Source organism: Mobula birostris, chromosome 19 (assembly GCF_030028105.1).
Source record: "Mobula birostris isolate sMobBir1 chromosome 19, sMobBir1.hap1, whole genome shotgun sequence".
NCBI lineage: Eukaryota > Metazoa > Chordata > Chondrichthyes > Myliobatiformes > Myliobatidae > Mobula > Mobula birostris.
This window is the reverse complement of record NC_092388.1, coordinates 22,026,910-22,045,147: the sequence shown is the minus strand read 5'-3', so window position 1 is coordinate 22,045,147 and position 18,238 is coordinate 22,026,910. Positions and strand designations below refer to the sequence as shown.

The 18,238-nt window shown below is 42.0% G+C and overlaps 1 protein-coding gene across 5 annotated transcripts in view; it reads left to right on the top strand.

The window, feature by feature from the left end:
• The first annotated feature begins 147 nt into the window (after nt 1-147).
• Nucleotides 148-18,238, top strand: part of LOC140212473 (PH domain leucine-rich repeat-containing protein phosphatase 1-like) — a 177,787-nt gene continuing 159,696 nt past the window's right edge. For all 5 annotated transcript variants that reach the window (XM_072283321.1, XM_072283320.1, XM_072283322.1 and 2 more), the window contains exon 1: nt 148-1,967. In XM_072283321.1, coding sequence (XP_072139422.1) covers nt 584-1,967 — 1,384 coding nt within the window. In that variant the 5' untranslated portion in view covers nt 148-583. The remainder of the gene's footprint in view (nt 1,968-18,238) is intronic.

Below are 18,238 nucleotides of genomic sequence, written 5' to 3'. Positions count from 1 at the left end.
AACGCACCATGGTCAGTAACACCGCCTGTCCGTCATGATGCGGCTCCGCAGAACGACCGTCATGACGTCACGGAGCGGCTTCTGTACTATATTAATCGGCGCGAGCGCGGCGCTTAACGGGGCGTAACGTTTAATCCGTCCCTTTTTGGTAATAGCATCTACTGCTCCTCAAACATTGTATTTCATGAAATGTCTTGGTGTTCTAATATTAAAAAAAATAAAATCCAAATGAGGAGAGACGGTGTGAACAAATATATGAACGCAGGACTAGTTTGATTCAGGGGGCGTGCGCGCGAGCTAATGCATTATTCACGAGACGTCCGCGCGCCGCTCCCGCGCTCCGGGTCCCAACTTCCATTCCGTAATGGCGTCAGTGGCTGAGGGAGGGACGGAGTGACAGCGGACGGACACTCCCAGGATGCTGCTATTCTGGTCCGAAATTCAAAAGAAATAAGATACACGGCCCGGACCTGATTTTATTTTGTCTGGAGAACTAAGAAGTTGTTGTTGTTTGTTTTCTCCCTCCTCGTTGTTTTGTGTGTGTGTGTGTGTGTGTGTGAAACAGCGACAACTGGTCGGGAACATGGATCCCGCGCTCCGGAGGCAGAGTTCGGGCGTTGCGAGGTGCAAAAGTAGTAAAGTGAAAGGCGGCGGCAGCGGCATGAGCGCCGATGAAGTGCAGCGACTGGATTCCTGCAGAGAAGGAGGGGGAGGACATGTCTCGTCTTCCCGTTCGTCCGCGATCTTATCTCCCAGTGGGAAGCTCGGCGCTGCCATCAGTTGGAGCGGTCACTCTAACTCGCTGCTTTTGAGGAGGAGACGGAGGAACCTTTCCGCGGCGGCTCCTTGCTGTCACACTCGCAGCTTGGACCGCAAGAACATGCCGGGACTGAGGCAGAGGGCGTTGAGTGCGGCTGAGAAAGAGTGGGTTCGTGCCGATGTCCATCGGGGCTGCCTGCACGTCTTCGACAGGTACTTGTCCTCCTACCTGCGACCTGTCACCTGCACGCTGGACACCACTGCAGCCGAGATAGCTGCTAGGTTGCTGCATCCCGGCCAGCAGACCGGAGGGTGCAAGGTAAAGACGTTTCCGGCTGACGGCGGAGGAATCCCCAAGCTGTGTCCCATGGACAACACCGTTGGTGGCAGGATGGGAGCACCCAGGAAAATTGCGCCTGCCTTATTGGCCAGACCAAGGCAGACGGATACTGTGAGCACAAGATCAGGAATTGCTGCCAATAGGCATGGTCAGTTAGGGATTCCAACTCGTGGAAAAATGGGATCGTCATTGGGCACTGGCACCAATACTGGGAAGCGCTTAAATATGTATACAGTTAGATGCAGGAAAGATAATGTCACATTCACCAGGGTTGGGATGTCATTGAATAACAATGCCATGCAGAAAGAAATAAACACTGTGAGCCACAGGCAGGTGCATTCAGTACCTGGCACTGCCCAAGAAGAGCCAAAATCTGCTTCTGAAAGTAGCAACCTCAAGTCTTTGAGTAGTAACACTAATCGACTCAAATCATTAAATAATTCTTTTGTGAAGTTGATGACCGTGGACACTGAGGCTGTTAGGCAGAGACCTTCACTGGATAGCTTTACACCGCACATTCATTATATGCATGGTGATGCTACAAATGATACTGTGACCAAGGAAGAATGTCTGGACAAGCCGGAGCTGAGGCAAGACATCCTTACCGGCAGACAAGTGATGCAGGACTGGGATAGCAGGCTGAAGCCCTTATCTTTTGGCACTTGGAGAATGGTGACAAATGACAGTTTGCTTACACCAATGATGTATGTGCAGCTTCATGGTGAAACAACGAGGAGGCTGGAGCCACATGAAAGTCCTCTTGAAGTTCAAAATGAGTACCTCTTTAATCTTGGATTTAAGGATCCTTACAGGATACAAGAGGAAGGAATGGACATTGAAATTGGCTGTTTGATTCGATTTTATACAGGTATGGTAGCTGTGTATCATTCATCAATTTTTGGCAATTTTTTTGTGAAAAAGGTGACTGGAAGTTGATAAAAGTTTGTTGGCAAAGGTGCATAGAAATGTCATCAAATTTAATTAACCTGCTTTATTCCCATTTACAGCATGACTTCCTCCCAACCCACTTTTTAATGAATATTGATATTAATTTTCGTTGAAGGAAGGGAAAACAGTAGATGGAAAATTGTTGTTTGCTGTGTCTAAGTTAGTTTTCTGGGCAAATATTTTAGGACATTTGTGTAGTCAGGTAGTGGTCCTGTATTGCAGAAAGGAGTACTTGTTAAATGTTCACAAATATTTAATTACTTCCATTTCCCTTCAAGAAATAGACAGGCCATTTATCTCATTGTATCTTGGCTGGCTCACAGAACAATCCCATTCCATCATTACTTTCTTAGCAACCTATTCTCCTGACATTTCCATTCACTTCTCAGATTGCCAGTTACTCGTGGAATTGGCAAATTACACTGGCCGATTCACTCACCAGTATCCATGTCTTTGGGTTGTGGGAGGAGATTGGAATGGCTGGAGGACACCCACACAGTAACAGGGGACTGTGCAAACCGCACTCGGGAGGTACATCACATTAAGATGGATTCTGAATTGTTGGTTCTGTGAGGTAGCAAGCTCTATAGGCTATATTGCTGTGCCATCTAATTGTATAGTTTTATTTAAAACTATTAACTCCAAATGACTTATTTAGCTAGCATGAATAAAATCTTTCAAGATAAGCATCAGCTTGTGCTTCCATAGGTGTAGGATGTTGTCAGAGGATTTAAAGAAGAACAACACTGTAATCACAGAACTGTTGAATTTTGCTATTGCTTGCCATTATATACATGTTGTTTTGGCCATGTTACCCCTGAGTTGTTGGATTGAGATTCACTGTGTTCAAAATATTACTGGAGATAGTAATGTATTTTCTCGTCACTACAGAATGTAAAATAACACTTCTATTCACATGATTTTTGGCATTGTTTTGCATGATCAATGTTCCTTTTGTATGTTTGCATAAATTTTCAGTAATATTGTGTCACTTTGGGAACATAAGTAGGTTTTGCCAGCCGTCACTTTTAGCGTATGAGAGAGATATTCCAACAAAATATTTAATGTATAATGATTTTTGCATATCCACAGAGTGGGGGAAAATCCCCACTCGATGCCAATAAACATATCAGTCGGGCTATATTCAAGGGACTGCATAAATACGAAGTAATAATACCAAGACTGTAAGGGGTATAATTTGCAAAATGCTGAGAGAAATTGAGATGTAAAAGGTTTTGTCTTTTCAATTTTGTTTCAAGCTTCAGCTGCAGTATTGAGATTAATTTTCAATCATGGCTAAGCAGTTCTTTGCTTTAGTACACAGATAAAATGAAAATGGCATGAGAGATTTGGAAATGAACTAAACCTTAATGAAACTATTAAACTGCAAAAGAGGTTAAATTGAAAAGACTAAAATAATCCTTGGGAGGAAAAATAAGCAGAGTTCTGGGAGACAAGTGTTCAAAAGCATCATCAGCTCATCATTGAAACATGTTTGGTGTGCAATTCCAGTGCAGAATTTGTCTGCTCATAATTTATCATTGGTACCTGCCAAAAAGGTTTCCTGCAATAAAAAAAAATGCTGGTTGCTCTTACAGATGTTTTCCTCAAGCCTTGCAACCTTGCCACAGCCAATAATTAGCTTCATTCATTTGGAACGAATCTTGGTAGTTCAGTACTCTGATGTTTCTCTGGTGTTCATGGAATATGTGGCCATATCTACGTCTTGTACACACATTGGATCTACCACAAATTTACATAATTTAATGACAAATTAGCATAATCAATATCATTTTGTTATGCAGTGTGTTAGCAACTTGAGACATAATGTATGTTAAGTACAGCATGTTCTGGAGAAGCAGATAACTTAAAAACTTTTTAAATCCAAAAACACACTGTACTAAATTATTTTCTCCTTTTGAGCCTGTATCTGTTGTATACTAATTGATTAGTAGCTGTAGTTAGTCAACAGCTTCACTATTGTTTAATTGATAGAATCATAACAGGATTCAACCCATTGTACTGTGGTTGTGTTGGTTAAAATAGTAATCCAGTCCTATCCCACCTCCCTGCTTGAGGTGCATGGCCTTTCAGTCATGTCTACTACTCTTTCAGGCATGAGTTTGGATTTCAACCAATCTCTGTATGAAAGAGGTTTTTTTCAAACTTTTATTATCCTACCAATTATTTTAAATCTGTGCTCTTTAGTTTCTCATCACTTCATTTAGGGAAATAACTCTTTCCTACTTGCATGTGTATAATTTTAAATACCTCAGCTTTTTTCCTACAGAAAACAATCTTTCTCATAGTTACAATGTTCCTATCTTGGTAACATCCTTGTAAATCTCCTCTGCAGCTCCTCCAATGTGATCACTCCTTTCTGTACTGTGCAGTATTTGAAACTGTGGTGCAACAGAAAATGCTGAAAACACTCACAGGCAGCACTTGTGGAAGGCAGTTTTAGTCAAAAACTTGTTGAAGACTAGCAGGAAAAGTTAAACCACTGTGGTGAGCAAGACAAAAAAAGGCATACAATGGGAAGTGAGTGTCTTCAAAATAATCTTAGAAGTAGGAAATGAAAATTAAAATAAAAACAAAATGCTGCCTGACCGACTTTTTCCAGGATTTGTTAAAAAGACACACAGCTATACTTTTGGGATGAAGATGTTGCCTGTGCTGATGATAATTCTAACATTTTCTGCTGTTATTTCAGATTTCCAGCATCTGTAGTTTCTTGTTTGATTTTCATTGTGTGTCATCTTCAAGATGGTAGAAAATGAGCTAGAGGTGTAGACTTCATTGCAACTAGAGTTCTATTTATCTTGTTACTGCTATTCAGGTGTCCATTCACAGAGCAGAATCTAAAAAAGCATCTACTGTTGAATAATTTTATTCAATAACCCATAAAAAGTTTGCAGATGAATAAGAAAACTACTAATGAGAAATTAATTTCTTGTAAGATGCATTGTTTTCTAAAGAGTATTGATCATATAACATTTACCACAATCTATAAAAGTGCTTTCCATTGCATTAAGCTAACAGAATATTCCTGACACATTTTGTCTCCGTTATCTTTGCAGTCACTTTGATAAACTTTAGAAGTATAGCTTCATTTGCTTGCTCTGCATTTTGTTAATTGTGTATGGTACGCATATTTAAAATAATTTGTGAGTACAGTGATTTCCTCTGATGTGCACTTGGTTAGGTAAGCCATGTTGGAACTTGTTTTTAATTTGTTCTTTTAATATGAGCAGAGTTGAAGGTAAACAGGTTTTTTTTTCTTATGCCAAAAGTTCTTGACTTCTATACTGAATGAACAATTGGTTACTGTGAAGAATAATTACTGTCAAAATTTTATACAAAACTACATGATAAGTGCTGCAGCCAATATCTGCTGATTTTTGAAAACTGCATCAGTTTTAAAAAATAAGCAGGGCTGGTCAGAACTTGTCTGTAGTGCGTGAGATTGTTTGAGTTAATAGTAACTAGTGTCAATTAACAAGAGCCAATAAAACAAAGTGGGGTTTAAGCAGAGTGGCCAGTCTTATGCAAGAACTGGTGCAGGCTAGAACTTATGATTGAGATGTTAGAGATATAACAAGTTAGGCAGGATGGTGGTGGAATGCTCTTGAGAGGTGGAATTTCAGGGTACCTAATGGTTTCCCTGATGACAACATCTGTAGGAAGTGCACCCAACTTTAGCTACTGACTGACTAACTAGGTCAAGTACCTGGAGCAGAATGCACTCAAGATTATCTAGGAGGCTGAAAACTTCAGAGATGAGACCCTTACTGAGGTGGTCACACTCAGAGTGCAGTCTCCAGATAGCAGATGGGTGACCACCAGGAGAAGCACAACTCCAATGCCATATTCAAGTTTGCTGATGACACCACTGTCATAGGCCAAATCAAAAGTGGTAAGTAATCAACATATAGGAGAGAGATTGGAAATCGCGTTCTTTGGTGCCATAACAACAACCCCTCACTCAATGTCAGCAAAAGCAAAGAGCAGACTATTGACTTCAGGAGGAATAAACCAGAGGTCCATGAGCCAGTGGTGGAGAGGGTCGGCAACCTTAAATTCCTTGGTGTTATCATTTCAATGGACTTTTTCCGGGCAGCACATGAGTGCAAGAATAAAGAAAACACAATAGCGCCTCTACTTCCTTTGAAGTTGCGAAGATTCGGCATACATCTAAAATTTTGACAAACTTCTATAGCTGTGTGGTGGAGAGTATATTGACTGGCTGCATCACAGCCTGGTATGAAAACACCAATGCTCTTGAAGCAGGAAAGTAGCATGCATCATCAGGGTGCCCCATCACCTAGGTCATGCTCTTTTACCACCGCTGCCATCAGAAAGAAGGTACAGGAGCCTCAGCACTCACACCACCAGGTTCAGGAACAGTTATTACCCCTCAACCATCAGGTTCTTGAACAAAAGGAGATAGCTACTCAACTGCACATGTCCCGTCACTGAAATGTTCCCACAACTTATGGACTCTTCTTCTCATGTTCTCAATATTTATTGCTTAATTATTTGTTATTATTATAACTTTTTGTATTTGCACTGATTGTTGTCTTTTGCACTGATTAGTTGAACATCCAAGTTGATTCCGTTATGGATTTATTGAGTATGCCCACAAGATAATGAATCCCAGGGTTTTGTATGGTGATATATATGTGCTTTGAACTTTGAAGTAAGGGGAGTAAGCAGTCATTGCAGTCTTCCCCTGTGCCATTCTCCTCAGCAACAAGTATACAGATTTGGATACCGCTGGCTGATGATTGATTAAGGCACAGCAGCAGTTCCAGCCCAGTGGCACTCTGCGGCTCAGTAGGGGTGGGTAAAGTCAGGCAGAGCGGCAGTGAAAGGGGTCTCGATAGTTAGGGGAATGGATTTAAACAAAGTTAGCAGGGGTATGAGAACCTGATGGGAGTTAAATACAGACCCCAGAACGGTAGCTAGGATGTGGGATATAAATTTCAATGGGAAATGGAAAAGGCATGTAATAAGGGCAATGTTACGATAGTCACTGGGGATTTCAGTGTGCAGGTGTATTGGGGAAAATTAGTCTGGATCTCGAAAGGAAATTTGTAGAATGCCTATGAGATGGCTTTTTAGAGTAACTTGTAGTTGAGCCCACTAGGGGAAGGCATTTCTGGTTTGGGTGTTGTGTAATGAACAAGATTTGATTGGGAGCTGAAGGTAAAGGAATGCTGAGGAGACAGTGATCATACTGTGAAGGAATTCACCCTGCAGTTTGAGAGGGAGAAGATAAAGTCAGATGTATCAGTATTACATTGTAGTAAAGGGGATTACAGAGGCATGAGAGAGAATCTAGCCAGAGTTGATTGGAAGGGGACACAAGTAGAGTTAATGGCAGAACAATAGCTGGAATTTCTGGGGGCAATTCAGAAGGTGCAGGAGAGATGTATTCCAAAGATGAAGAAGTATTCTTAAGGGAGGATGAGGCAATTGTGCCTGACAAGGCAAGTCAAGACAGCATAAAAGTAAAGAGAGGTCATATAATATAACAACATTTAGTGGGAAGTTAGAGGACTGGGAATATTTTAAAAACCAGCATAAGGCAACTAAGAATGTTAAGAGCAAAAGTGTGTATGGAAGTGGAGGAGATAGTGGAGGTACTTAATGAATACTTTGCTTCAGTATTCACTACGAAAAAGGACCTTGGTGATTGTAGGGATGACTTACAGCGGACTAAAAAGCTTGAGCATGTAGATATTAAGAAAGAGGATGTGCTTTTGGAAAGCATCAAACTGGATAAGTCACCGGGACCGGATGAGATGCACCCCAGGCTATTGTGAGAGGCGAGGGAGGAGATTGCTGAGCCTCTGGCAAAAATCTTTGCATCATCGATGGGGACGGGAGAAGTTCCGGAGGATTGGCGGGTTGCAGATGTTGTTCTCTTATTCAAGGAAGGGAGTAGAGATAGCCCGGGGAATTATAGACCAGTGAGTCTTACTTCAGTGGTTGGTAAGTTGATGGAAAAGTTCCTGAGAGGCAGGATCTATGAACATTTGGAGAGGCATCATATGATTAGGAATAGTCAGCATGGCTTTGTCAAAGGCAGGTGGTGCCTTAAGAGCCTGATTGAATTTTTTGAGGATGTGACTAAACACATTGATGAAGGTAGAGCAGTAGATGTATTGTATATGGATTTCAGCAAGGCATTTGATAAGATACCCCATGCAAGGCTTATTGAGAAAGTAAGGAGGCATGGGATCCAAGGGGACATTGCTTTGTGGATCCAGAATTGGCTTGCCCCCAAAAGGCAAAAGGAGGTTGTAGACGGATCATATTCTGCATGAAGGTTGGTGACCAGTGGTGTGCCTCAGTGATCTGTTCTGGGACCTCTTAGACAATAGACAATAGGTGCAGGAGTAGGCCATTCAGCCCTTCGAGACAGAACCACCATTCACTATGATCATGGCTGATCATCCACAATCGGTACCCTTTTCCTGCCTTCTCCCCATAGCCCTTCGCTATCTTTAAGAGCTCTATCTCTTTTTTGAAAGAATCCAAAGAATTGGCCTCCACTGCCTTCTGAGGCAGAGCATTCCACAGAACCACAACCCTCTGTGTGAAAAAGTTTTTCCTCAACTCCGTTCTAAATTGTCTACCCCTTATTCTTAAACTGTGGCCTCTGGTTCTGGACTCCCCCAACATCGGGTACATGTTTCCTGCCTCTAGCGTGTCCAATCCCTTAATAATCTTATATCTTTCAGTCAGATCCCCTCTTATCCTTCTACATTCCAGTGCATACAACCCTCTTCTCTTCATGATTTTTATAAATGACCTGGATGAGGAAGTGGAGGGATGAGTTAGTAAATTTGCTGATGACACAAAGGTTGGGGGTGTTGTGGATAGTGTGGAGGGCTGTCAGAGGTTACAGCGGGACATCGATAAGATGCAAAACTGCGCTCAGAAGTGGTAGATGGAGTTCAACCAAGATAAGTGTGAGGTGGTTCATTTTGGTAGATTAAATATGATGGCAGAATATAGTACTAATGGTAAGACTCTTGGCAGTGTGAATGATCAGAGGGATCTTTGGGTCCGAGTCCATAGAATATTCAAAGCTGCTGTGCAGGCTGACTGTGTAGTTAAGAAGGCATATGGTGCATTGGCCTTCAGCAACCGCGGGATTGCGCTCAAGAGCCGAGAGGTAATGTTACAGTTCTATAGAACCCTGGTCAGACCCCACTTAGAGTACTATGGTCAGTTCTGGTCACCTCACTACAGGAAGGATGTGGAAGCTATAGAAAGGGTGCAATGGAGATTTACAAGAATGTTACCTGGATTGGGGAGCATGCCTTATGAAAATAGGTTGAGTGAACTTGGCCTTTTCTCCTTGGAATGACAGAGGATGAGAGATGAATAAGATGATGAGAGGCATTGATTGTGTGGATAGTCAGAGGCTTTTTCCCAGGGCTGAAATGGCTAACATGAGAGGGCACAGTTTTAAGGTGCTTAGAAGTAGGTAAAGAGGGGTTGTCAGGGGTAAATCTTTTACGCAGAGAGTGGTGAGTGCGTGGAATGGGCTGCCGGCGATTGTGGTAGAGGCAGATGCAATAGGGTCTTTTAAGAGTCTCCTGGATAGGTACATGAGGCTTAGAAAAACAGAGGGCTATGGGTAACCCCAGTTAATTTCTAAAGTAAGTTCATGTTTGGCACAGCATGGTGAGCTGAAATGCCTGTATTGTGCTGCAGGTTTTCTATGTTTCTAACCATGAGGAGAGAAAAGATGAACTATGAAGGCAAGCTAGTTAATAATATCAAAGAGGATGCAAAAGTGTTTCTTTCAGATATATAAAGAGAAGCAGGCGTGGGTATTGGACTACTGGAAAATGACGCTGGAGAGGTAGTAATAGGGGACAAAGAAATAGCGGGTGAAATTATTAAAAATTTTGTGGCAGTCTTCACTGGAAGACACGAGCAGTATGCCAGAAATTTGTGAGTGTCGGGGCAAAAGTGAGGGCAGTTGCTATTACTAGGGGGAATGTTCTTGGGAAGCTGATAAGTCACCTGGACCAGATGGACTGCACATCAAGGTTCTGTTAAGAGGTAGCTGAAGAAATTGTGGAGGCAGTAGTAATGATTTTTCAAAAATCACTAGATTCTGGAATGGTTCATGATTGGAAAATTGCAAATGTCACACTACTCTTTTAAAAGGGAGGGAGGCAGAAGAAAGGAGGTTACAGACCAGTTAGCCTGACTTCAATGGTTGGGAAAATTTTAGGAGTTATTTATAGATGATGTTTCAGGGTACTTGGAGGTACATGACAATTATGGCCAAAATCAGCGTGGTTCCCTTAAGGGCAAATCTTACCTGACAAACCTGTTGGAATTCTTTGAGGAAATAACAGACAAGATATACAAAAGAGAGTCAGTGGGTATTGTTTACTTGGATTTTCAGAAGGTACCACACGAGCTACTTAACAAGATAAGAACCAGTGGTATTACAGGAGAGATAAAGATTGGCTAATGGGCAGGAGGCAAAGAGTCAGGCTGATGGGAGTCTATTCTGGGTGGCTGCAAGTGACTAGTGTTATGCAGGGGTCAGTATTGGAACCACTTTTTTGACATTATGTGTCGATAATTTGGATGACTTTATAAGGCATTGGTCAGACTGTAGTTGGAGTATTGCGAGCAGTTTTGGGTCCTGTAGCTAAGAGAATGATTCTGGAAATGAATGTTTGAGGAGTGTTTGAATGCTCTGGGCTTGTACTTGCTGGAGTTTCGAAGAATAGGGAGGAGGATCTCATTGAAACCTGTCGAATATTGAAAGTCCGAGACAGAATGGACGTGAAGAGGATGCTTCCTATAGTGGACAAGTCTAGGACTAGAGGTCACTGCCTCAGAATAGAGGACATCCATTTAGAGCAGAGATGCGAAGGAATTTCTTCAGCCAGGAAGTGGTGAAACTGTGGAATTCATTGCCATGGACAGCTGTGGGAGACCAAGTCATTTAGTATATTTAAAGTAGAGGTTGGTAGATTCTTTGTAGTCGAGGCATCATAGGTTACGGGGAGATGGTAAGAGATTGTGGTTGAGGGGGATAATAAATCAACCATGGTGGAATGGCAGAGCAGGCTCATTTGGCTGAGTGGCCTAATTCTGCTCCTATGTCTTGTGGTCTTATGATTTTAGGTCTGTTCCACATAACGGGAAGTAATGATGAAGATGATAGAAGAAAAAAATAGGTGTTTTTTGCCTTCTGTAACATTGTGATAATTAGACAAATTATAGTGTTTTACTGCCTGATCTAACTAATATGAGCTAATTTAGCACAAACAGGATTGAAATCTGTGTCAGTAGCTGAATCAGATGAGAGAGAATGATCATCCTAAATTAATGTAGCCTCTGGGTCTTCGTGCAAAACCAAATGTTGTCACAACAAAGATCAGCTGGTATACTTGGCACTGTTACTTTAATCAGTTGATAATGTGAATGATAAACTTATAAGGTATATTTGTACCATGTGTAAGCACATGGAATTTCGTTGAATATATTTCTTAAGTTATTAGCTATGAATGTTTGCAAATGTGCTTTACCATTAATTTAATATATTAAAGAATAGTAAAATTATTTTAAACTAATATTTACTTGAATGTATAGCTAGGCAAATTGGACAATACTGTATATTGAAATGGAAATGTAGGTGAACTGGAACTAAAAGATAATTCAGTTTTATTTTTGGTACTGGAGAGTGTTGTGGTTTCTGCACATATGTCTGTTAGTGGGATTTTTGTTTTATTATTGGAGATCTAAAGAGCTGTTTTCATGTTTCCAATTTGCAAAGTTTTTGCTGGATTACAGTGTTGGTGTACTGATGAAGTCACATTTTATGGTTAGTGCTGTGCTCCTTCAGAAAACTGCAAGAAAATAAATACTCTTTATAATTGTCTTTTCTGCTTGGTAGCCTGGTTCACAGTCTGAAAGGAGTAACTTAAAGTACATGGGACCTCTTAGGACCCATGTTATTTCTTGAGACCAGGCCAGGGTTACCATAGTGACATTCAAAGTTGTGATCAGCCCTTTAAACTCAATTCAGAATTGGGTCTGAGAGTAATTCTTCCTGTGACAGTTAAACAAGCATAATACTGCATTCTATACTAGATGTATTTATCATTTAGGGTCATACTTTGAATGTCTTCTGAACAATTGATAACATAAGGTGACTTCATGAGAGGTGCAAAAAGATTTACAGTACTGGCATTTTCAATAGTTACCACTATTAAAATTCCAAATAGTATGCTTTGTGTAAACATGCTACAGTTACTAAGTATCCACAAGTCACCTTTTTAATAGGATTTGTACACAGAAGAAAAGAAATCATGGATTTTTGCAAGCTGGATTTATTAATGCAGGAACTGTAAAATAATACCATTAAAAATCAAATAAAGTTAATAATTTTAGCCTTTAATTTTCATAGCATGGCTCAAAATAATCTTGAACACCAACTACTTTGCAGGTGGTTGTAAGCTTGTTATGGTATTAATCTGGCTGCTGGATAACTGCAGTGTTAAAAACCAATTGGTTCACTATGTGAGTAGAAAAATACAGGTGACTCCTGCTTTATGGGAGCAGAGGAGGGCTGTGCTCCAAGTAAAAGGTCCGTATCATGATTTTCCATATCATAAAGCTATGCCATTTGCTTACGTGTTAAGAAACAAACTTTAGAGTTTCTTTATTTTAACATGAATTTAATGAGAGCAAATTTTATTCTAGATCTCAAATTTTTGGGTTGGATTTTGAGAAATCTGCCAAGGCAAACTTCTGTTACCTGAACAATGACAACATGGGGGTTAGCTATGAACTGGAAATGAGCCTCACTAGCTCAATATTCAATGTGGTATAATCGTGATCTAAAAATAAATGTACTGGATCTCGGAAGCTAACTTAAGACTGTAAGGCATAGGAGTAGAATTAGGCCATTCAGCCCATTGAGTCCACTCCACCATTTCATCATGGCTGGTCCTGGATCCCATTCAACCCCATACACCTGCCCTCTCACCATATACCTTGATGTCCAGACCAATCAGGAATCTTATCAATTTCCACTTTAAATATACACATGGAGTTTAATACAGACAAGTGTGAGGTATTGCACGTTGGAAGGACAAACCAAGGTAGAACATACAGGGTAAATGGTAAGGCACTGAGGAGTGCAGTAGAACAGAGGGATCTGGGAATACAGATACAAAATTCTCTAAAAGTGGCATCACAGGTAGATAGGGTCGTAAAGAGAGCTTTTGGTACATTAGCCTTTATTAATCAAAGTATTGAGTATAAGAGCTGGAATGTTATGATGAGGTTGTATAAGGCATTGGTGAGGCCGAATCTAGAGAATTGTGTTCAGTTTTGGTCACCAAATTACAGGAAGGATATTAATAAGGTTGAAAGCGTGCAGAGAAGGTTTACAAGGATGTTGCCGGGACTTGAGAAACTCAGTTACAGAGAAAGGTTGAATAGGTTAGGACTTTATTCCCTGGAGCGTAGAAGAAGGAGGGGAGATTTTATAGAGGTGTATAAAATTATGATGGGTATTGATAGAGTGAATGCAAGCAGGCTTTTTCCACTGAGGCAAGGGGAGAAAAAAGCCAGAGGACACGGGTTAAGGGTGAGGGGGGAAAAGTTTAAAGGAAACATTAGGGGGGGGCTTCTTCACACAGAGAGTGGTGGGAGTGTGGAATTAGCTGCCAGACGAGGTGGTAAATGCAGGTTCTTTTTTAACATTTAAGAATAAATTGGACAGATACATGGATGGGAGGTGTATGGAGGGATATGGTCTGTGTGCAGGTCAGTGGGACTAGGCAGAAAATGGTTCGGCACAGCCAAGAAGGGCCAAAAGGCCTGTTTCTGTGCTGTAGTTTTTCTATGGTTTCTATGGTTTTCTATGTACTTGGCCTCCACCACCGTCTGTGGCAGAGTATTCCACAGATTCTTCACTCTTTGACTAAAAATACTCCTCCTTACTTCTGTTCTAAAAGGTTGCCCATCAAGTTTAAGGCTGTGCCCTCTAGTTCTGGATACCTCCACCAGAGGGACCATCCTCTCTACATCCACCTTATCTAGTCCTTTCAACATTCGGTAGGTTTCAATGAGATGCCCAAGCATTCTTCTAAATTCTAGTGAGAACAGGCCCAAAGCTGCCAAACACTCCTCATATGTTAACTGACCCCTCTGCTCCTGTAATTATCCTCGTTAACCTCCTCTGAACTCTCTCAAATGACAACACTCCCTTTCTGAGATAAGGCACCCAAAACTGTTGACTATACTCCATGAGCAGCCTGACTAGTGTCTTATAAAGCTTCAGTGTTATCTCCATGTTTTTATATTCTATTCCCCTTGAAATAAATGCCAACATTGCATTTGCCTTCTTTACCACAGATTCAACCTGTGAATTAACCTTCTTGAAGTCTTGTAAGAGGGCTCCCAAGCCCCTCTGCACCTCTGTTGTTTGAATTTTCTCCCCATTTTGCATAATAATCTGCACTATTGTTCCTTTTACCAAAATGTATTATCATACATTTCCCAAAATTGTATTCAATCTGCCACTTTTTTGTCCATTCTTCCAATTTGTCTAAGTCGTACTGCAATCACATTGCTTCCTCAGCACTACATACCCCTCCATCTATGTTCATATCATACTCAAACTTTGCCACAAAGCCATCAATTCCACTATCTAAATCATTGATAAACAATGTGAAAAGTAACGGTCCCAATACTGACACCTGAGGAACGCCACTAGTCACTAACAGCCAATAAGAAAAGGCCCCTTTTATTCCCATCAAAGTTGCTGGTGAATGCAGCAGGCCAGGCAGCATCTCTAGGAAGAGGTACAGTCGACGTTTCAGGCCGAGACCCTTCGTCAGGACTAACTGAAGGAAGAGTTAGTAAGAAGATTACTGATGATTTCAATAGTGACCAATCACAAACGAGAAAAAATTTGCAGATACTTGAAATTCGAGCAACACACATTAAATGCTGGAGGAACTCAGCAGGCGAGGCAGCATCTATGGAAAAGAGTACAGTTGATGTTTCAGACTGGGAACCTTCATCAGGACTAGAGAAAAAAAGATGAGGAGTCAGAATAAGAAGGTTGGAGGTGGGGAGGATGAACAACAGGGTGAAAGGTGAAACTGGGTGCAGAGAAAGGTGAAGTAAAAAGCTGGGAAGTTGACAGGTGAATGAGGTAAGGGCTGGAGAAGGGGAAATCTGATAGGAGATAACAGAAGGCTATGGAAGAAAGGAAAGGGGAGGAGCATCAGAGGGAGGTGATGGGCAAGTAAGGAGAAAAGGTGACAGAGGAAATTGGGAATTTTGAAGGTGGGGGGGCGTTACTGGCAGTTCGAGAAATCGATGTTCATTCCATCAGGTTGGAGGATACCCAGACGGAATGTAAGGTGTTGCTCCTCCAACCTGAGAGTGGCCTCATCGCAATAGTAGAGAAGGCCGTGGACTGACATGTTGGAATTGGAAGTGGAAATAAAATGGGTGGCCGCTGGGAGATCCCACTTTTTCTGGCTGACGGAGTGTAGATGCTCAGCAAAGCAGTCTCCCAATCTACATTGGGTCTCACTGATATACAGGAGGCTACACTGAGAGCACCAGGTACAGTAGATGACCACAACAGACTCACAGGTGAAGTATCACCTCACCTGGAAGGACTGTTTGGGGCCCTGAGTGGTAGTGAGGGAGGAGGTGTAGAGGCAAGTGTAGCACTTGTTCATCAGGACTGGAGCCTTTATGTCGAGCACTTAATTCTCCACAACTTCTGTCATTTTCAACAGGATCCCACCACCAAGCACATCTTTCCCTCCCCCCCAACCGTCACTTTCTGCTTTCTGCAGGGATCATTCCCTACGCAACTCCCTTGTCCATTCATCCTTCTCCACTGATCTCTGTCTTGGCACTTAGCCTTGCAACCAGAACAAATACAGTTTGTGTCTGTGTCCGCAGGTGACTGAATAGGTGGATTTGGAGAAAGTTAACTCTTCATCAGGTATATCCTGAAGCTGTTGCAGTCATACTAGTAGTTCCCTTTAATCCCGAAATCTTCAGAGTAAAAAAAGATAAGTTGATTGATGTACTTTCCCTGCATTCACCTGCTAAAACAGTGAATGATCAGTTCTCATCCATTAGTGAATTGGTTGCTCAAATCTATTGGTGTCATTGAAACAAATTGCTGTTTTCTTCCCCTTCCAGCTACCTTTTCTGTGTTTGAGATGTACTAAATACTCTTGGGTGTTTGGATAATGCTATATTACTCTGTTACACGGCAGTTCACCATAGTCAATTATGCTTTCATCTGTCCAAGCAATTATTTCTCGATTTCTCTCAAATCTCCCTAAATAGCTCATTGTAATCTAACTCCTTGAGGAAACTGCTCATCTATTCTATTTTTTCCTTAAGTGGTTCAGTGACAAATTTGTTTGAAGTACCCTGCGATTACACCCAACCTGAGTGTGACCAGATTCAATTATATGTGTCAAGTCAGATATGAAAATAAATTATAATTCACAGGTCAAATCAAGCCAGGTTGGCCTTTTACAGGTAAGTGTACTGATAACAAAGACTTCATAAGTTAATGCACTATATAAAACCTCCTGTATGCATTACAGAGGAAATATTTTGGGCTTCCATAATGCTTGGGTGAGAGGGTTCAAGCAGTGTGTTTGTGCCAGATTGGGATTATAGGTGCCAGTGGCTCCTTGAGGGTCAGGTCAGGTTTGGGTTAAGGCCATAGACTGCGTGGAAACAGCCCCTTCACCCTAACTTTTTTAACTGGAATAAGTTCCATACTTAAGCTGGTCTCATTTCCTTATGTTTGGCTCATATCCCTCTAACTCGTAACAATCCATGTTCATAAATTTTTTAAACTTTGTAATTGTACTGTACCACTTTCTACTTGACTTCTACTAAAACTTGAAAAATTTATGAATGTGTGGTGGGGGGTCTATTGACCGGTTGCATCATATGGAAACAACAATGCCCTTGCATGGGAAAGCCAACAAAAAGTAGTGGATATGGCCCAGTCCATCACAGGCAAAGAAAGCCCTCCCACTATTGCAACACACATCAAAGTTGCTGGTGAACGCAGCAGGCCAGGCAGCATCTCTAGGAAGAGGTGCAGTCGACGTTTCAAGCCGAGACCCTTCGTCAGGACTAACTGAAGAAAGAGTGAGTAAGAGATTTGAAAGTTGGTGGGGGAGGGGGAGATCCGAAATGATAGGAGAAGACAGGAGGGGGAGGGATGGAGCCAAGAGCTGGACAGGTGATTGGCAAAAGGGATATGAGAGGATCATGGGACAGGAGGTCATGATCCTATCGTATCCCTTTTGCCCTCCTGTCCCATGATCCTCTCGTATCCCTTTTGTCCCTCCTGTCCCATGATCCTCTCGTATCCCTTTTGCCCCTCCTGTCCCATGATCCTCTCATATCCCTTTTGCCCCTCCTGTCCCATGATCCTCTCGTATCCCTTTTGCCCCTCCTGTCCCATGATCCTCTCGTATCCCTTTTGCCCCTCCTGTCCCATGATCCTCTCATATCCCTTTTCCCCCTCCTGTCCCATGATCCTCTTGTATCCCTTTTGCCCTCCTGTCCCATGATCCTCTCATATCCCTTTTGCCAATCACCTGTCCAGCTCTTGGCTCCATCCCTCCCCCTCCTGTCTTCTCCTATCATTTTGCATCTCCGCCTCCCCCTCCAACTTTCAAATCTCTTATTCACTCTTCCTTCAATTAGTCCTGATGAAGGGTCTCGGCCTGAAACGTCGACTGTACCTCTTCCTAGAGATGCTGCCTGGCCTGCTGTGTTCCCCAGCAACTTTGATGTGTGTTGCTTGAATTTCCAGCATCTGCAGAATTCCTGTTGTTTGCCTCCCACTATTGAGCATCTCTGCATGGAGCACTGTTGTAGGAGATCAGTGTCCGTCATCAAGAATGCCCACTATCCAGGCCATGCTCTCTTCTTGCTGCTGCAATCAGGAAGAAGGTACAAGAGCCTCAGGACCTGTACTACTAGCTTGAGGAACAGTTATTACCCCTCAACTATCAGGCTCCTGAACCAGAGGGGATAACTTCACTCACCCCATCACTGAACTGTTTCCACAACCTATGAACTCACTTACAGGTACTCTTTATCTCATGTTCTCGATATCTATTA